The 22,096-nt window shown below is 37.6% G+C and overlaps 1 protein-coding gene across 1 annotated transcript in view; it reads right to left on the bottom strand.

Annotated features, from left to right (window-relative positions):
- The window catches only part of LOC150084478 (uncharacterized), an 804,913-nt gene that overhangs the window by 600,995 nt on the left and 181,822 nt on the right, over positions 1 to 22,096 (bottom strand). Inside the window, exon 4 of the mRNA XM_090376257.1 lies at positions 10,993 to 11,170. Coding sequence (XP_090232383.1) covers positions 10,993 to 11,170 — 178 coding nt within the window. The remainder of the gene's footprint in view (positions 1 to 10,992; positions 11,171 to 22,096) is intronic.

The following is a 22,096-nucleotide window of genomic DNA, read 5'->3' as shown; positions in this document are numbered from 1 at the left end:
AATGATATACAGGAATTTTTCCAGCAGGGATAAGGAGGTGATTATTCCATTGTATAAGGCGATGGTCAGGCCACACCTAGAGTACTGTATACAGGTCTGGAGGCCTCATTTCAAGAAGGATGTAGAGCTGCTGGAACGAGTACAGAGAAGGGCAACAAGATTAGTGAATGGAACAAAGGGGTGCTCTTACGAAGAAAGGCTTAAGTTTTGCAAATTACAGTGTCTGGAGACTAGGCACCAGCGAGGTGATCTGATAGAGGTGTATAAAGCCTTGAATGGTTTAAGCATGCTCAATGCTGATGGGATTCTTCCTCTAGCTCAGAAAAATCACCTGAGAGGGCATAAATTCAAATTGAGGAAAGACAGATGTAGGATAGACGTGCAGAAATTTGCCTTTAGCCAGCGGGTGGTTGGTTGGTGGAACAGACTTCCATCCCTTGTGGTGGAGGTTGATAGCCTAAATAAGTTTAAGGCTCAGCTGGACAGGTATTTTGAACGAACAGAGGGGTGAAGTGGAAGTGGTTTTTTTTTTTTTTTTTTGGCTGATGCTGCATAAGCTTGCTTTCTTGCATCAAATGCCTCTACTAATGCTAATGCTAATCGGTATGAGACACCTAGTAGCAAATTCCATGATTAATTCCTTGAATGCCTTCCACTTAGAATTTGCTGTTGGTAACATCATCAGTTGGTCCCAATGTACAGAATTTAAAAACTGTCAGAGACCACCTTAGTCACCTTTATGGAAGCAAAAACCCTTTCCTTTGCCCCTGATGGTAATTATATCTTTAAGCAAATCCCACATCAGTACACTGCAATCACTGCCACCTAGTGGTTCCATTATCTGCAAATTCTTAATACACGAATGATCACTGCCGATAACCAGATCAAGGGTATTACCCTCTCTGGTTGCCTCTCAAACATGCTAGTGCAGAAAACGATCATCCAATAAATCCACAAAAGTCTTGCTAGTGTGCGAGTGACCATCCCACAAGTTCCAGTCAATATCTGTGAAGTTAAAAAATCCCCCATTATAAGTCATTCTGGTTTACTAGCCCACTATTTCCCTGTACAATTGTTCGTCATGCTCATTCGAGTCATTAGGCCTATAACACACTCCTACTCCTATTTTTGCTTTCCCAGTGCTTATGTCACACCAAACTGACTAAACGTTGCACTGTCCATCTATGTCACCTGGATGCACTTCCTTTGATTTTATGTTTTTCTTAATTAATAGCATAACCCCTCCTCCTTTCCTATCCATCCTTTCTGTACACATTGTACTCCCCAAATTCCAATTCTGTATTCCTAATATCTGTGTGACACCAGATCTGTGATATCCCAACAATATCCGCCTTGGATATCTTGACAGCACTTCAAATTCATCAAATTGATTTACTATACTTCTATCATTGGTATACATGCACCTATTCTTATTCTTAGTTACCCTAACACATCCCATATATTTATTTGTTTCATGGCGACTGCCATCAGTCCCTAAAACCCCCAGTACTCCTTGGTCTAGGCTGCTGCTTATTCTAAGTCATGTGGTTCGATGGATTTTAATAAGCATATGCAGAACACATACACTCTAATAGGGCACATGATAATAATAACAACATTTAGATTTTGACTAATCATTTTTTTATGTATATTTAAAATTCGTTGTGATCAACCGAAATTAAAGCCACGGCTGACTTGTTGGCCACCCCTGGTCTAAGGCAATGGTTAGGCTGTATCTTGAGTACTGTATAACAGGTATGAAGCCATTTTAGAAAGTATGTCGATCTCTTGGAACAAGTGCAGAGAAGATCAACAAGATTAGTCAAGCAATACAAAAGGATACCCTATATTTCAATTTGCTGAAGTCTTTCTGAAATTTACAAATGCTTCAATTGGCTTCAGCCAATTGTAGCATTTGTAAATTTGAAGCATTAATATTTTACAGATGCACTTATCAAATTTCAATAAAATTAGGGGCACAAATCAAAACTGAAATATAGACTGAAGTTATATTAAAATTCATATTGATATCACTTTATATTGTTTTTGATAGCTACTATATATATATTTTTTTCCTTTTTTTAATTTGTGCATGCCACATGCAGAGTCACTGGATTAAATAGTGTTTACATTATCTTTATATGGTTTTGTGATAAATTATTGTTGATAACTGAGTTTGTGAAATGATTTTGTGATAAATACAAGGAAATTTTTAGAGAAACTTGAAGCTTAACATAAATATCCCACCAGCTTGTGGTGGGTGAGATCTATCCAATTTTATTAAGGGAGGCACCAAAGGAGCTAAGCAAACACTTAGCCATAATTATGAGAATATCAATGGATTTGGGGGAGGTCCATCTGGACTGAACATATGTGAATGTATTCCCAATCCATAAAGGAAGATCAAAAGGTGACAAGAGTAATTACAGACCTGTCAGCTCAACTTCTGATCCAGGGAAAATAAAGGAGTCACTGCTAAAGAAATAATGCAGGCCCATCTAGGGAGGAATGTAATAATAGCACAGTGACAGTATGTTAAGGGATGATTTTGTCTGCTCAACTGGATTGAATACCGCAATATAGTAACAAAGGATGCAAAAAATAATTTTGATATCATAAACTTGGATTTGAGGAAAGCTTTTGATGCTTTTAGTCATAAAAAACTGCTGTATAAACTGGAGTGGTGTGGCATTAAGGACAAATTATGGATAAATGGATGGCTGAGGGGGAGAAGAGGAAGAGTGGTTATAAATCACCACTGCTCCACATGAACTAATGTTATTAGTGAGTCGCTCATGGTTCAGTGCTTACCCCATTTTTGTTTTCTGTATTTATTAATGATGTTGATGAAGGTATATCAGACTTAACGTCCAAGTTTGTAGATAACACAAAGTTTATGAGGCTGATGCCTCAAACTTTGTATTATCTACAAACTATTTATCTACAAATAATTATTACTGCACCACTAATTTTAACCAAAATGATTAAAAGAAAAACTATTTTATTAAATATAAAAGGTCCACTTAGCAGGTTTTTAAACTCAATCCTGCACAGAATTTAAAGTTATCAAGTCATAGCAAAAAAGAGGGTTTAGTATTTATGGTTAAATGATTCAAGGAATTTACTTTTGCCTCATCTAGCAATAAAAAAAAAAACAGAAAGAAATGAAAATTATACTTTCTTTATAAACCTTATATTATGTCACTGGCTCTGTCATCAAATCTGCCGATCGCTTTTTCAGTCACTTCTAATAGAGATAGAAGGCTGAAATTTTGTTCATATTATTAATTTGCATAGCAATGCATTCCATCAAAATTTGAGCTAAATATATCAAGCAGTACACCGTGCAGTCATTGCATATATTGGCTACCTGGATTTTACCTGACCCAGATTTCGGACCTTTTCCCCACTTCTTATATGATTCATCATCATCAGCCATTTTCAATCCACTACAGGATGAAGGCCTCTCCAGCAACTTTCCAGTTCCTTCTGTTTTGAGCACTGGCCATCCATTTACTACTCAAAAACTCATGAATTTCATCTATCCATCTCCGCCTTTGTCTTCCAGGTTTTCTTCTAGCTCCTCTTGGGTACCATTCTGTTATTTTCTTAGTCCATCTGTCATCATGTCTTCGAGCTATGTGTCCTGCCCAAGACCATTTTAGTTCTTTAGTTTTGATAAGAATGTCCTTTACTTGGGTTTGCTGCCTAATCCATGTGTTTCTCTTCTTATCTAACAGTCTGATTCCCAATATAATTCGTTCCATTCTTCGCTGTGTAGTTCTTAGCTTCTCTTCCATTCTTTTCATGAGTGCCCAAGTTTCACTTCCATAAGTCATGGTGGGGAGTATACATTGATTCATTATTTTACGTTTCAGACAAACTGGGATATTGCTCTTCAGTATGTGACTATATTTCCTGAATGCTATCCATCCAAAATTTATTCTTCTCTTGACTTCCAGCCATTTATCATTATTACAGCTAATAACTTGTCCCAGATAAGTATATGACTCCACCTTTTCAATTACTGCTCCTTCAATCATTATTTCCCTTTCCATGGCATGCTTGTTCATCATTACTTTTGTTTTAGCCATATTCATCTTTAGTCCAAAATCCTTACTAACTGTGCATAACTGATTGAGATTTTCCTCTAATTCTTTGGGATCGTGGCTTATGACCACAATGTCATCTGCAAATCGTAAATGGTTTAGGTACTCTCCGTTCACATTGACTCCTTTCTGCGACCAGTCTAATCTTCTGAAAGCTTCCTCAAGGGCAGCAGTAAACAGCTTCGGAGATATTGTGTCTCCTTGTCGAACTCCTTTCTCGATTTTAAATTTGCTACTGCCTTTGTCTAGTCTAATAAAGGATGTAGCACTCTCATATATTTTCTTCAAAATCATAATATATGGAGTATCTATGCCTTGTCTTTCCAGTGCCCGAAACATTGCCTTATGCTGTATGGAGTCAAATGCCTTTTCATAATCCACAAATGCCAGGCATAATGGTGTTTTATATTCATTCGCTTTCTCCATTAGCTGTGATATTACGTGAAGGTGATCCATAGTTGAGAATCCCGTCCTAAAGCTAGCTTGCTCTTTCGGTTGATTCTCATCAAGTATTCTTTCTAATCTGTTAGTAATGACCTTTGTGAACAACTTGTAGATGTGAGATAACAAGCTAATTGGTCTATAATTTCCAATTTCTGATTTATCTCCTTTCTTATGCAGCAAAACTATGATTGTATTATTCCACAGCTTAGGTGTCACACCTTTTCTAATGCACTTTGTGAAGAGCCTTGCCAGTTTTTGTGTTATGTCTCTTCCTCCCAATTTTAACAACTCTACAGTAACTTCATCTTCCCCCGGGGCTTTCTGATTCTTCATTTTCTTCAATGCATGTTCTACCTGATCAGGAAGAATATCGAGTATGTCGTATGTGTTGCTACTTTGCAATCATCTTCCCCACTGCTGGTATCATTCCCTCGCTCCTTGTATAATTCTCTATAGTAGTCTTCTGCTATTTGAATTATGCCTTCTCTGCTATTTATAAGTACACCATCGCTATTCTTCAGTTTCAGTATCATTTGTCTTTCTGTATTACTGCTCATGGCTGCTGATTTAAATCCTTTGTTTTCCCTTAATGCTTGTTCTACTTTTCTTGTGTTAAATCTTGTTATGTCCTCTCTGAGTCTCTTTCTAATGGTTTTGCATAACTCAGTATACTCAATTTTCTCCCTGTCAGTGTTTTTCTTGCTCTTCATTTGTCGTCTTTGGTTCATCATGACAAGTGTTTCTTGACTAATTTTTTCTTCTTTGGATTTCTGTTTCCCTATAGGTTTCTTGGGCTTTATTACTTTCAGAAAGTTGTAATATTCCTCGTCGATATCTTGGTCCTGAGCAGTCTGCAGAAGCTCAAACTTGTTCTTAAGTTCCAGTACATACTGCTTTTTCTCCTCCTCTGTTATTTCAAAGACCTTTGTATTATTTACTCGAGTCAGTTTTTTCCTTTCCTTTCCTACATCTATATCAAGTGTACATCTTACCATTCTGTGATCACTTCCAACATTTACCTTATTCAGGACAGTAACATCATTCACAATATATCTTCTGTTAGTGAGGATGAAGTAAATTTCATTAGTTGTTAATCCATTTGGACTCTTCCATGTCCACTTTCTGTTCGCCCTTTTCTTGAAAAAAGTGTTCATTACTGACAGTCCTTGAGATTCTGCAAATTCCACAAGTCTTTCACCTCTTCCAAAATTTCCTATAGTTCCTCTTTCTGCGCTGTTTTGCCTTTTTCCAACCTTAGCATTGAAGTCCCCCATAATAATAGTGTAGTGGGTTTTCTGCTCATCTAGAAGACTCTCAATTTCAGTGTACATTTCTTCAACCTCTTCATCATCATGGCTTGATGTTGGTGCATAAATCATTATAATCTTTAGCTTATACCTCTTAGAAATCTTGAATATTAGCATTAGCATTAGCATTAGTAGAGGCATTTGATGCAAGAAAGCAAGCTTATGCAGCATCAGCCAAAAAAAAAAAAAAAAAAAGTAACATAAATAAATAAAAATAACCACTTCCACTTCACCCCTCTGTTCGTTCGAAATACCTGTCCAGCTGAGCCTTAAACTTATTTAGGCTATCAACTTCCACGACAAGGGATGGAAGTCTGTTCCACCCACCAACCACCCGCTGGCTAAAGGCAAATTTCCGCACATCTATCCTACATCTGTCTTTCCTCAATTTGAATTTATGCCCTCTCAGGTGATTTTTCTGAGCTAGAGGAAGAATCCCATCAGCATTGAGCATGCTCAAACCATTCAAGGCTTTGTACACCTCTATCAGATCACCCCGCTGGTGCCTAGTTTCCAGACACTGTAATTTGCAAAACTTAAGCCTTTCTTCGTAAGAGAACCCCTTTGTCCCATTCACCAATCTAGTTGCCCTTCTCTGTACTCGTTCCAGCAGCTCTACATCCTTCCTGAAATGAGGCCTCCAGGCCTGTATACAGTACTCTAGGTGTGGCCTGACCATTGCCTTATACAAGGGAATAATCACCTCCTTATCCCTGCTAGAAAAATTCCTATATATCATTGACAATACACCATGAGCTACTCTTGCAGCTCGTCTGCACTGCTCAGAGAACTTCATATCTGCCTGCACCACCACCCCCAGGTCCCTTTCATTCTCTACCACTGTCAGTGTAGTACCACAGAGTTGATACGTTGCTCTGGGGTTGCTGTTTCCCATATGTAGTACTTTACATTTGTCAATGTTAAACTTCATTTGCCACCTCGAAGCCCATCTGCTCAACCTTTCCAAATCCTGTTGCAGCAGCATAGTGTCAGTAGTGTCCTTGACAACCCTGCCAACCTTCGTATCGTCTGCAAACTTGGACATTAAGCCTGATATACCATCATCAATATCATTTATAAATACAGAAAACAATAAAGGCCCCAATACTGAACCCTGAGGGACTCCACTAATAACATTAGTCCACGATGAGCAGTGTCCATTGATTACCACTCTCTGTCTTCTCCCCCTCAACCACCCCTTTATCCATAGCAGCAACTTGCCTCCAATGCCACACTGCTCCAATTTGTGCAGCAGTCTTCCATGTGCAACAGTATCAAAAGCCTTTCTAAGATCCAAGTATATAATATCAAAGTTATTCCCTGCATCCAGTTCTTTTGTGACTGCATCATAGTATCCAATCAAATTGGTCAGGCAAGACTTCCCCTTAACAAAACCATGCTGTGTCCTAGCTATAACTGAAGTCTTGTCTAGATGATCCTGCAGTGCTTCTTTCACCAGTGCCTCCATTAATTTTCCGGGAACAGAAGTTAAACTCACAGGTCTATAATTACTTGTGTCAGCCTTTGATCCCCCTTTGTGAATTGGGGTCACATTTGCACATCTCCAGTCAATGGGTACCTCCCCTGAGTCCAAGGAAGCTCTCATAATTATGGCTAAGGGTTTGCTTACCTCCTTTGCTGCCTCCTTTAATATAACTGGATAGATCCCATCCACCCCAGGTGCCTTTCTTGTGTTTATCTTCAACAATTTCTCCTCCACTTTGCTCTCAGTTATTACAAGATTCTCTAGCTTACTGCTAGAGTTGAATACACCTCTGGCATTCCCCTCGCTGAATAACTCCTCATGTGTGAATGTCGATGCAAAATATTCATTTAGTTTGTTAGCTACCCGAGCAGGGTCATCAACAGTTGACCCATCGATCTCAAGTGGACCAATCTGATTCATCCCCTTCCTTCTAGAGTTTACATAAGTAAAGAACTCTTTGCTGTTTTTCTTCGCATCCCTTGCCAAGGATCTCTCGTAATCTGCCTTCGCCTGCCTAACCTCCTTTGTAACTTGGTTACAGATCAACTTGTATCTATCATAGGCATCCGTGTCACGTGTTAATTTGTATGTATCCCATGCATTTTTCTTCTCTGCCATATGCCTCATTAGTTCATCTGACAACCATTTAGGCCTAAACCTTGAACAATATTTCTTAGTTGGTATGTAAAGCCTAGTAGCTTCCACAATAAGTTCTTTGAATGCTTCCCATTTTGAATTTGCTGTTGGCAATATCATCAGTTGATCCCACTGTATAGAATTTAAATACTGTCTCAGTCCATTGTAGTCGCCTTTACGAAAGCAATACCCCTTCCCTTTACCCCTAATGGTAGTTACCTCTTTGAGTAACTCCCACTTCAGCACACTGTGATCACTGCCACCAAGTGGTTCATTTATCTGCAGATTCTTAATGCATGAAGAATCACTACTGATAATCAAATCAAGAGTATTACTCCCTCTAGTTGCCTCCCGAACATGCTGATGTAGAAAACAATCATCCAATAAATCCACAAAAGCCTTGCTACTGTGTGAGTGACCAGCCCCCAAATTCCAGTCAATATCTGGGAAATTAAAATCCCCCATTATAAGACTCTCTGATTTACTGGCCCACTCTATTTCTCCGAACAGTTTCTTATTATACTCATCAGAGTCATTAGGCCTATAGCACACTCCTACTCTCAATTTTGATCTCCCAATGCTTATGTCACACCAAACTGACTCGACACTGCACTGTCCAGCGATGTCGACTGGCTTCACTTCCTTGGATTTTATGTGTTTTTTAACTAATAGCATAACCCCTCCTCCCTTCCTATCCTGTCTATCCTTTCTGTAGACATTGTACTCCGCAAATTCCAGTTCTGCATTTCTTATATCTGTGTGACACCACGTCTCTGAAATCCCCACAATATCTGCCTTTGATGTTTTGAGCAATACCTCAAATTCATCAAATTTATTTACTAAACTCCTAGCATTGGTGTACACACAAGTATACATGCACCTGTTCTTTTTCTTAGCTACCCTAACACAACCCATGTGTTTACTTGTACCCCAATGATTCCCAGCAGTCTCTGAAATATCCTGCATCTTATTTTCCAGGCTGCGGCTCATTCCAATAGAAGCAGTGCAAGAATCACTTTCACCTCTGCCAGTGGCTACTGTTAATCTATTAGTCCTTGTATCCCCCCAATCTAGCAGTTTTCCGACCCACCTAACATTGCCTCGATAGCATCAGCAAACATTCTTGCACCCTTTCTATTTAAGTGTATCCCATCCCTGTAGAAGCAGTCTCTCCTGTTAACAAGTACAGACCAGGCTGAAAAAAATTCTACCCCTTGAGCCCTGCACAATCTTTCCAGGGCCGAATTGATTGACAGGGCTCTCATCATATACTCCCTCCTATCGGAATCCCTCCTATATTAGTCTTGACACCCTTGGTGATGCACTTTTGAATTCCAAAATGTTGTGTTTTATATCTTTATGGACCAGAAAGCCAACTCCACCTTCACTCCTTTCACTATTTCCATTGGTGTACAGCAGATTTCCACTTGATAAACTTATAAGTGATTCATTTCTTCTTCTTGTTTCAGCCAAATCGATGATATTCCAATTCACATTTTCTAATTCCTTTTCCAGCTCTAATATCCTGTCTTCACCGATGAGTGATCGTACGTTATAACAGGCCAAGTTCAATTTCCGTGCATGGCAGCCTGGTCGTACCCAGAGATTCTTAGCACCCTCTGCTTCCACTCTGATCCTCTCGCTGCCGTAAGAGAGAGAGTGAAAGCTGCTGGGGACTGAGGGCCATTTGTATTGTTGTGCTCTCATTGCTGGAGGGTTTGGTCTTTTCCTCTTCACGCTGACCAGGCGTCTTGAAGAGAACCACTCTACACATTCGTTGCCACCTAAGTGACGTAACAGGGCTTACCATCGAGAAGGTGTGCATGCGTGGATTTTAGGGAGGCAGGCCAACCGGACTTCTCCTAAATCTTCTGTAATAGAGAGATGTTGGATCCATCAGTGTTTTAGGCTGAGTGTCTGATAACACACGGGATACCTGTTCCCCTCTAAACCCCTTATATGATTAGAAGGATGTAATTTTGTAAACAATCTCTTTTGACATAATCATACTCTATTCATAAAAATGTATGAAAATTTCTATTCATAAAAAATAATAAAAATAAAAAATAAGAAAATTAAAATAATATAAAAAAACAAGTTTTTCAAAAATATTATATGATATATGAAAGTTATACCTTAATTCCAATAAAATAAGGTGTGACTTTTACCCCTGCAACATAAAATGCTTCCTTTTAAAAATTAGTAAAGGCCACACCATATATTTTTTTCAGAATTTATTGAGATTAAGGTATATTTTTGAAAAACTTGTTTTTTTATAATGCTCTATCCAGGCCAGTAAATGCCCATCCAGCTTCAACCTTCATCCTCCCTAAGCTGTGGATTTCAATGACTTGGAAAAGAAACTTAGCAATTTATTCCAGTAATAACCATTTAATGGCTAAAGATAAGCTTCTTGACATCCAGTCTTTGGTTTTTTTCACCTCCACCAGCATAAAGATGCCTTGTTCTATATTGATTTGCTCCTTTCTCCATTTTGGAATCTTATATACTCTTATCTTATATCTTATATATAATCTCAATCATATCTTCCAAAGGATATTTAGTTTCCTCTCAAACCACATCTTCAGTATAAGGATAACCATTTATATTCCTTGCTGTCTAGTCAGCTTTCTTCTGGATGCATTCAAGAAAGTCAATTTTTTGTTTATTTTTGTTTTTTTTAGATGAGTTTCCAAACCTGAATATGATATTCCAAAACCATCTCATGATTGACTTATAAAGAGAACTATAACCTCCTTTTCCACACAAAAGGGGTGGCGGGAAAGAAGTGAGCCAGTGATGCTTGAAAGAGAGAGGAAATGAGAGTACAATTTTCAAAGAAATCTACATAAAAACCACGAATTCCTTGGATGGAATATTCTCACCGATGATTGCAATTTGTTAAGACAAGACAGTGTAAGTAACCTAGAAAATTGGACAGTTAATATACAATTAAGGAACTTCAGATATAAAATAGTAGCAAAATAGCTCAAATTATCCAAACAAATACCTTGGCCTGCCCCGTTTCCTTTTTGGCTTTTCAAGTTCTTTTACTGGGTATGCAACCACTTGACCTGAAGAAGGATCCTGCTGAAGAATACACCTCTTTCCATTTACTACTATTAATGAATTTTGAGAAAGCTGAATGGGTCTCGAAACATCAATAATTACTAGGTTTGTTTCTTCATCTAAACAAATGCAAATTAAAATAAGGTGAAAAAATACAAATACTTTCAAAAGAAATATTAAAATATTTATTTTTACTGTTTGCTGAACTAACAGTGATTACTGTAATTTTTAGTGGAGAAAAAAAAAAACACTTGTTGAAAGTTATTTGGAGTTTCAGTCGTGTTGAGCAAGATGAAGAGTATGAAATCAGTAAAATCATGTGGGGTCTCAATGACACTATTGTGCTTAGTTGTGTGTTAAATTTAAACTGAAATCATTCCACAGACTAAAGCAGCAAAGAGCTCAAAACAACAGGATTGCTTTGGATCTGGGAGAGAACTAGTGAGTGCAGTTCTCCTACAAACGTTGGCTTTATACATTGTGCTACTTACTGCATGTTTGGGGAGCCATTGTAGCAGGACAAGATATGGCCACAGCAGATGACTTTATGTGTTTCTAATACAAAGAGTGTGAAGAGATTATGCTTAAACTCAACGTTCTGATGGATGGATGTGAGAGTATGAAGAACAGAGTTGATGCCTTCAAAGAAATTAAAATGGGAGATCCATCAAGTACACAGCTGCCCTGCTCAATACATTTTTACATCAGATAACACAGTTACATCCATCAGGAGTGTAATCAGGGAGGGGTAGAGGGGCATATACCCTCCCTTAAACAAAAATTAGAAATTAAAGAAAAAGAGTGCAGGAGGCGTTTTGCTTCTTCTCTATTCTCTCAAGGGGTTCCAGTCTACATAGAGCTAATTGAAAGAGAAAATCTCCAGAAAAGCCAACGAATTTTATCAGTGGCATAACTATGACAATGCAGCTGCACTGGCCACAGCTTCAAAGGGACCCATGAAATTTGGAAGACAGATTCATTTCTCAAGGCAATTAACGAATTGTATTAATAAATGAGCTTTTTTTTTTTTAATTAAATGTAACACATTCTTATCAACCAGGAGACCCAAGTATTGTTTAGACTGATTCCACGAATATAGAAATATTAGTAAATAGATAATATTGAAATATTCAGCAAAACCACTGTCAAACACCACCACTTTGCTTATTGGAGGCTTGAAGTGGTGAAACCCATGTTTAGTCTCTAGAGCAAAGTTTTCGACATCCCCCTCCCCCCATACTTCTCCTTCAACCCATGCATGGTACTAAGTACTATAGGTTTTGATAACTTTTGTGTTTCGGGTTTTCATAAAAAAAAAAAAAATATATATATAAATGCACATCACGGTCGGATTTTATTCTAGTGTTGGTGAATTTATTTTTACATTTTTTTGAGGGATGCGTACTATGATTGTTGTTGTTGGAAGGCAACATATTTTATTTCACAATACACAAATTTGTCACATAATTGTGTAGCCATGGCCAGTGTTGTCATTTTAGTGCCTTTTGCACTAGATGTGTTTTTTTTCTTTTTTTTTTTTTTTTATCTGAAGAGAAAAACTAAAAGGACTAAGAATGAGTTATTACTATGCTAATCAGAGACACAACTAAATTGTGGATCCTTTGATCGTCATGTATGACATGCTACTGAAACTGATCAGTGCATTTGAAGGAACCCTTCCTGTAATGATGAACTCAACAGTTATTTTGCATCGATATTTACAAATGAAAAGCCTTTTGTGACAATGGGAAATTGTGGGAGCGAAGTTAAAAAATATGTAATTAATGATATTGAAATTTCGCAAGATTATTTAATGAAAAAACTTTCGAGCCTACAGACCAGTAAGGCTCCTGGAGTTGATGGAATATACCCTATAATCTTAAGAGAGGCGGCAAGCGAGTGCATTGAACCACTGAGGCTAATTATGCGAGCATCAGTAGACTCTGGGGAGATTCCCTTGGATTGGAAAAGTGCAAATGTATCTCCCATACATAAGGGTGGCTCTAAAAGTGAAATTGGAAATTATCGACCTGTCAGTCTGACTTCAGTAGTAGGGAAAATCATGGAGGCAATGATCAAGGGTGGAATTCAGGATCATTTGGATCGAATTGAAATTCTCAAGGATACTCAGCATGGTTTTGTAAAGGGAAAATTATGTTTAACAAATCTGGTTCGCTATTTCGAAAGGGTCACTCACGAGCTGGATTTAGGGAATAATTTTGACATTGTTTATTTACATTTCAGCAAAGCTTTTGACTCAGTCCCACATGAGCGGTTGCTTTATAAGCTGGAACAGGTTGGAATCACTGGGAAAATCCTTAGATGGATAGAAGGATGGCTTCAGGGCAGGAGGCAGAGGGTTGTGATAAATGGCTATTCCTCAGATTGGGTTGATGTAAGAAGTGGGGTTCCCCAAGGATCAGTATTAGGACCACTGTTGTTTTTAATTTTCATAAACGACATTGATGAAGGGATAGAGGGCGTGATGTCTAAATTTGCAGATGACGTTAAAATTGGTAGAGTAGTTAATGATCACTGTCAAGCTGAGCTTCTTCAGAGAGACCTAGATAGACTTCAAGAATGGTCAGAAAAATGGCAGCTGTGCTTTAATCCAACAAAGTGTAAGGTATTACACCTGGGAAACAGTAATCCCAAAAAAACTTATTCACTTGGTGGAGTTCAACTAAACCCAGTACTGGAGGAAAGCGACTTGGGTGTTACGATACGGTCAGACATGAAATTCTCTGAGCATTGTAAACAGGTTGCAAGGAAGGCCCATGGTGTCCTATCGATGATCTATCGAACCTTTGGAAGTAGAGATAGGGACGTGATAATCCCATTATATAAGGCTTATGTTAGACCACACTTGGAATACTGTGTTCATGTATGGAGACCGCACATAAAGAAAGACATCGAGCTTCTTGAAACGGTGCAAAGAAGGGTAACTCGCCTGGTGAGATCGGCAAAAGGGCGTCCGTATGAATAAAGACTTCGAATATGTGGGTTGCAGAGTTTGGAAACTAGACACCTTAGAGGAGATTTGATTGAGGTGTTTAAGGCTCTGAGAGGCATCAGTAAAATGAATGAGGACAACATTTTCAAGATTATAAATGATGCTGGAACTAGGGGACATAAATTCAAGTTACAGGGGGAAATGTTTAGATTGGACTGCAGGAAGTTTTATTTTAGCCAGCGAGTTATAAATTACTGGAATAAGTTGCCTTCATGGGTGGTAGAGGCCGACAGTTTGGGGAAATGAAATTCAAAGGTCATCTGGATAGTACTTTCGGGTAAGGGAAGCGCATAGGATGATAGGTTTCATTTCCTTTTTATTTATATTTTATTTTATTTATATATATTTTTTTTTTATTTATTAATTTTTTTTTTTTTTTTGGCTGGTGCAGCATAAGCCATAGGCTTTCTTGCACCATGCGGCCGTTACTAATACTAATTAATGTTTATACCATGGTGTTCAGAGAGTGGAATAAACAATAACCAGGCAGAGTAAAGCATCTGCTTCAGTCATTCAAAGCATGCAGATTCATTAAATTTATGGTTTTGAGGCTCACTTGCCATTTTCTCAACAACATTCTACCCTTGTCTATTGCTTCTTTTCTATATAGCCAATGGGCCTTTGTCACTGGCCATGAATAATACATTTATAACACTTTTATTTGTATCTGTTCTACTTTCATTTTTGTGGTGGGGAAAATTTATTGCAAAGTTACTTGAGGGAGAAACTGGGGAAACAAGAGTGGCAAAAGAAACAAAAAAAGTCCAGCCAATCACAAAGATTTTCATTTGCTTTATTGGCAGAGTTTGTTTGTTTGTTTGTTTGTTATTTGGTTTTTAGGAGCATTAGCAACTAAGGCCATATTGCTCCGGGGATATGCGGTGGTCATTCCCTGACCTTTCCACATCCTCCGTATTTGGTGGTGACGGACTCAAACCCCGGTCTAATCAAGACCGGGGTTAGCACTACTGCTCCTTCCCACTTGGCTAGGGAGACGCCTTATTGGCAGAGAAAGTTCTGCAGCTGTTATCAAGCATCATGTACTATTCTCTGATTCTACAGTTTCAAGTGTAATGATTCTACATTTTCAAGTGTAGTGATTCTACATTTTCAAGTTTTTCAGAGAACGAAAAAAAATTTACCCATTATCCTCACAGCCATTACTCTGGTGTCAGTATTTTTTTTTTTTTATTGAAAATTTGTTGATAGATCATTTACGCATTAGAAAAAGATATAACAATGAATTTCAAAAAGTTATTTTTCCTTTTGCACTCAGTGAACAATGAATGCGCACTTCTGAACAGAGAAGTATACACTGATTTGCTTTAAGTGCACAATGCAATGCCAACTTTGTAGTGATTCTGTATTAACTCTGTATTCAGGATTTTATCATTCCGTGTAAGTGATTTTATTATTCTATGTAAGGGAATTTATTATTCCAGTTTTCATAAATTTAGCATTAGCATTAGTAGAGGCATTTGATGCAAGAAAGCAAGCTTATGCAGCATCAGCCAAAAAAAAAAAAAAAAAAACACTTCCACTTCACCCCTCTGTTCGTTCAAAATACCTGTCCAGCTGAGCCTTAAACTTATTTAGGCTATCAACCTCCACCACAAGGGATGGAAGTCTGTTCCACCAACCAACCACCCGCTGGCTAAAGGCAAATTTCCGCACGTCTATCCTACATCTGTCTTTCCTCAATTTGAATTTATGCCCTCTCAGGTGATTTTTCTGAGCTAGAGGAAGAATCCCATCAGCATTGAGCATGCTTAAACCATTCAAGGCTTTATACACCTCTATCAGATCACCTCACTGGTGCCTAGTCTCCAGACACTGTAATTTGCAAAACTTAAGCCTTTCTTCGTAAGAGCACCCCTTTGTTCCATTCACTAATCGTTGCCCTTCTCTGCACTCGTTCCAGCAGCTCTACATCCTTCTTGAAATGAGGCCTCCAGACCTGTATACAGTACTCTAGGTGTGGCCTGACCAATGCCTTATACAATGGAATAATCACCTCCTTATCCCTGCTGGAAAAATTCCTGTATATCATTAACAATACTCCATGAGCTACTCTTGCAGCCCATCTGCACTGCTCAGAGAACTTCATATCTGCCTGCACAACCACCCCCAAGTCCCTTTCATTCTCTACCACTGTCAGTGTAGTACCACAGAGTTGATACGTTGCTCTGGGGTTGCTGTTTCCCATGTGTAGTACTTTACATTTGTCAATGTTAAACTTCATTTGCCACCTCTTAGCCCATCTGCTCAACCTTTCCAGATCCTGTTGGAGCAGCATAGTGTCAGTAGTGTCCTTGACAACCCTGCCAACCTTTGTATCATCTGCAAACTTGGACATTAAGCTTGATATACCATCATCAATATCATTTATAAATACAGAAAACAATAATGGACCCAACACTGAGCCCTGAGGGACTCCACTAATAACATTAGTCCACGATGAGCAGTGTCCATTGATTACCACTCTCTGTCTTCTTATAATTTACATGATGGACCATTCACAAATTTTGAATGGTGATTGTCAAACTTATATTAGTATCACAAACTATAGTTTTTTGTGATACTAATAATGTTACTTATTGCTGTAGATTTATTTTAATTTATTTATTTTATATTATTATTTTTTTATTTGCATTTTCTCTGCACACTAGCACAGTGGTATCGTCACTATTAGGGCTCACAAGACCGGTCAAAAAATTTATTCCAGTATTTTGGTATTTTTAATCTATGAAACTGGGATACTGGTATTAATACCAGTATTCCAAAAAAAAAAATTTTTCTCGATAAATTTTGATGACAATTAGGTGCAATAAAGTAAGAAAAAAACAAGTAATTACTTGAATTCATGTTTTAAACCAAACTTTTATTACAATAATAAATATTCTAAAAAAAATTTATTAAAACGTACAGTTATTCTAAAAGCAAAAAAAACATACATATTGAAACTGCAAATTTGGTTATGTCTAAGCATCCCCATTACTTGTCCGAATAAAGTGAGCTCTTAAGAAACCTAAGCAATCAATAGTGTTATCATTTAAACTGGATCTAATTTTGGTACATATTTAATTAGGGGCTGAAAATGTCCTTTCAGATTCTTTTCTGGTTGGTGCTATCGTACTGAGACAGTCATGGACGAGTTGCAGTTTACCCTCCCTCATCTTCAAAAAATCTTATTTTCTTTTTGACTTTTTATAGCACTATATTCATATTAACGAAAGAAAGGGATTGAAGTTTAAGCTTAATGAGGAAACCAAATCGAAGATGTGAGGGTTATTTATTAATTTTTATTTCCCTGTACCTTGTAACATTGTTATGATTTTCATACAGCAGCTCCCCTCAAGCACTAAGGCCCACAAGCTACCTGACTGTGTTAAAAAATCAGAATTTGCTGAAGCTGAGGGATTTTCCCATAGTTTTTCATGAGCAATGACACAAATATTATAAAATTTCCATAAAATTTCTCTCAATTAACAATATTAACTCTCTCTACAGCTGCAAACACTAAACTAATTCAATTATAATCACTTCTTCATATTTCTCTTAATCAGCAATATCATTTCTCTTCACAACAGCAATCCATAAGCTGACTTAATACCAACAATTCCATATCTCTCTCTTAATTTAGCAATATAAATTTTCTTTACAACTTCAACCAATAAATCAACTCAATATTAATCATTTCTGTAAATTTCTCGTAATTTCTTTAACTTCATCCTTACTTTAAAATAATTAGAGTTTTATCTAAGCACCTTTTTCAATACAACACAGTTCAGAGGACTTACCTTCCTTCTCTTTCATGGTGGGATTCCTTGTGCGGATTCCTTCCACGGAGTGCGGTGAAGTCTTTCTTATTAGTTGAATTCTGCTATATAGCTCTTCCAGTACTGTCTTATTTTGGGATTTCGGGAACAGTTCTCTGTTAATACTGAAGGAAATTACCACAGCAGTAGTAGAAGCCAGGGCACTATCTGACTGGCTTGTTACTCAGCTTCCGGATTAACTTCTAGTACAAGAACATGTCTGGCAGAACTCTTCACTTTATATATATCGGGACACTCCCACAACTGGACCCGAACTGAACCATCACTGCAAGTCTGCAACCACTCCGAACAACAACCACAACCCACTCTTTTGGTGCAAGAACCTTATTTATTTCTTTTTCATTTACGTATCTCCGCCTATCTAATTCAAATCTGACCCTATCACGGTGTTATTCTTTAAACTCACTCTTCTTCCTTTGGTGGGAAAAACAGAATGTATTTCCCACACAACGAAACTCTTTCATATTTTATCTCTAGATCACCTGCTGACAATACATTCAAACTGATCCATACTGACACCCTTTCCCAAATTGCACTAAGTGTCGCATCTTCAAGTAGCGGTGTAATAGAGGAAATAAATTGTTCAGAAGCTTTTAATTTTAACCCTTCCACACCTGCAATACCATTGCTTGGCATATTCCTTAAGTGCCCTACCAAGCCAACACCCACTAATGGAAATATTTCCATAATGATGTTTTGTTTTCGTTATTCCTTAAGTGCTTTACTTGCACACAGTAAATATTTCTTACTAAGAGAAATATATTTGTAAGATTTTATGTCTTAGTTTCGCAATGTTTTCAGGTTTCTGTTGCATTTGTATTGTTATAATAATCCCTCTGTTACGCATTCTGTAATATTAATGATTTATTGTTGTCGATTTTATAACCTTTATGAGAATAAATCATAAACAATTATTTTTTAAATTAGTACCGAAAAACCGGTAATTTTGTATCAATAACAGTGTTTCAAATCCTGAACAAAAAATGACCAGGTATCAGGGATCCCAGAATCTCGGCATTGTAAGCCCTAGTCACCGTCCTCCTCACACCAGGTGGAAAAGGCCTGGGTTCGAATCCCGTTGATGACGTGAGGAACTTTTATGGGCTTTTTCACTCTGTGGATGAATTAGTCGGGTCTCAGGCATAGATAACAAGGTTTTCCGCCCTGGAAAAACTGGGGTTTTCCATCCAGAAAAGCAGGCAAATCGACCAGAAAACACAGGGAATTTACAGACACAACACATGGGTAGTTGAATTAACATTCCAGGTGACTAATATAATAAGGTTTTTTTTTTTTTTTTTTTTTTTTAATTCTTTGCATTTTATTACTCTTTGACAAAATCGTTTACAATTTTATTACTCTGCCAATATATATATATTTTTTTTTTCAATTGAAAATTTGTTTCTGGATCACTTACAAATCAGAGAAAGATAGTATAATATGAATTTCCACCAATCACTCAGAACTTCCTTTCTTTGAAATTCGACTTTCTGCAGTCTAACTTCCCTAATATAGAGGGTTGCTTTATGCTGGTTCACTTTTCAAATTACTGGAGTATCCTGCCCAAAATATAGATGCAGTAACTTAAATCATTTCCCCATGCAAACCACTGTTCTGAATAAGTTTAACAGAGTGTTGACAAAAACTTGCCCTTTTTCATTTGTGATGATTCAATTACTTTGAGTAACTATTTTTTTCCGCTTGTGATTTTCATATTAAACTATAGTGTGTAATTTTGCCCCTTGAGCAAAAATAAATAAATAAAATAAAAAAAATATGAGCAAAAAATATATTCAACACTTTGGTGATCAATTGCTCAAAGATGCTAAATATAAGAACTGGCTCTGCAAATTAGATGGTGATTATTTAAGATGTTTCTGTAAATATTGTAAATGCATACTGACAGTCAAATTATGTGATACTGAAAGGAATTATAATACAAATGAAGCACAAGAAAGCCAAAGAGCCCTTTAGTTTTCAGCATTAGAGAGTTCTGCCATTAAAGAAAATTGGCAATACAGAAGGTGCAAAGGCAGAAAGCAGCATAGCATTTTTCATAGCTGTGCAGGGACAAATCCAAGTTTTGTAGGGGCCCCTCTTTAAAGAAAAGCATCTAAAATTTCTTTGTATTCTTTTTCTTAAAGTTGGTGGCCACTCCAACACGAAGGAAAGTGTGAATGAGACAGCTATCTTAACCGATTGTGGTTAAAATATCTTACTTTTGCAAATTTTACAAAAACATATGACTGTGTGAACATATTGATAGCACCCCTCCCAGAGCCTTGAAAGGGTTCGTGCAAGAGAGGGGGACCCCTGAAGCTTAAGCTTCATTTGCTTCACAGTAAATCTGCCTCTTTGTGTATTCTATTATTCTTTCCTTTTATAGCTTTCTTACATATTTCATAACCTTGTTTGTGCCATGCAAACAAATTGCCAAATGTTCCTAAGTCTATCTAAAAAAAAAACACTCAAAAGACACTCAGGTATCATTGTAAGGGGCCATGGTGACCCCCTACAATGATACCTGGATAGCCTCTGACACCCATAATGGCAGAAAGTGTTGGTCCGGCAGGAAGTAACAAGGAAAACAGGAAATACAGCGGACCCCACTTTACGATATTAATCCATTCCAGAGACATCCTCATATCGGGAAAATATTGTAATGTGAACCAAATGACACAGTTTTTTGGTAATTCATTCCAAGACCTCGGAAGTTGAAATTTTCACTATATAACTAAGCTGTTTATCTCTCTAAAAGGTGATTTTTATAATGGAAATTGTACATGTGGATTAAAAAATCGATTAAAATTGATTCTCAGGAAAAATTAAAATTGATTGTCAGGGAAACGGGGAACATGCTTTGTAAAAAGGATAGGTGGAACAGGATCAGGGTATGTCTGCCAGGGGCAAAGGTTGATGACATTGTAGAGCCGATATCATCTTTTAAGGGCACAAAAGGTGATATAGTTGTACAAGTTGGCATTAATGATATTAAGAGTAGGAGACCGGCAGAATTACTTATCAAGTACAGGTCACTGTTGAAAAAAACCCTTGATTTACGGTTGAATTTGAAAGTGTCTGCAATTCTGCCCAGACACGATAGGAGGGAGTATATGATGAGAGCCTTGTCGATCAATTCGGCCCTGGAAAGACTCAAGGGGTAGAATTTTTTTCAGCCTGGTCTGTGCTTGTTAACAGGAGAGGCAGCTTCTACAGGGATGGGATACACTTAAATAGAAAAGGTGCAAGTATATTTGCTGAAGCTATTGAGGCAGTGTTAGGTGGATCAGAAAACTGCTAGCTTGGGGGGATACAAGGAATAATAGATTAACAGTAGCCACTGGCGGAGGTGAAAGTGATTCTTGCACTGCTTCTATTGGAATGAGCAGCAGCCTGGAAAACAAGATACAGGATATTTCAGAGACTGCTGGGAGTTATTGTGGTACAAGTAAACACATGGGTTGTGTTAGGGTAGCTAAGAATAGGAACAGGTGCATGTATACTTGCGTGTACACCAATGCTAGGAGTTTGGTAAATACATTCGATGAATTTGACGTATTTCTCAAAACATCAATGGCAGATATTGTTGGGATATCAGAGACATGGTGTCACAAAGATATAAGGAATGCAGAAATGGAATTTGGGGAGTACAATGTGTACAGAAAGGATAGACAGGATAGGAAGGGAGGAGGGGTTATGCTATTAGTTAAGAAACACAAAATCCAAGGAAGTGAAGCCATTCGACATCGCTGGACAGTGCAGTGTTGAGTCAGTTTGGTGTGGCATAAGCATTGGGAGATCAAAATTCAGAGTAGGAGTGTGCTATAGGCCTAATGACTCTGATGAGTATAATAAGAAACTGTACAGAGAAATAAAGTGGGCCAATAAATCAGATAGTCTTGTAATGGGGGATTTTAATTTCCCAGATATTGACTGGAAATTGGGGGCTGGTCACTCACACACTAGCAAGGCTTTTGTGGATTTATTGGATGATTGTTTTCTACATCAGAATGTTCGGGAGGCAACTAGAGGGAGTAATACTCTTGATCTGATTATCAGTAGTGATTCTTCATGCATTAAGAATCTGCAGATAAAGGAACCATTAGGTGGCAGTGATCACATTGTGCTGAAGTGGGATTTACTCAAAGAGGTAACTACCATAAGGGGTAAAGGGAAGAGTTTTTGCTTTCATA

The sequence above is a fragment of the Mastigoproctus giganteus genome, chromosome 6 (assembly GCF_048544385.1).
Source record: "Mastigoproctus giganteus isolate SK-2022 chromosome 6, ASM4854438v1, whole genome shotgun sequence".
NCBI lineage: Eukaryota > Metazoa > Arthropoda > Arachnida > Uropygi > Thelyphonidae > Mastigoproctus > Mastigoproctus giganteus.
Note: the sequence above shows the minus strand (reverse complement) of the source record. Positions and strands in the feature narration are given on the sequence as shown.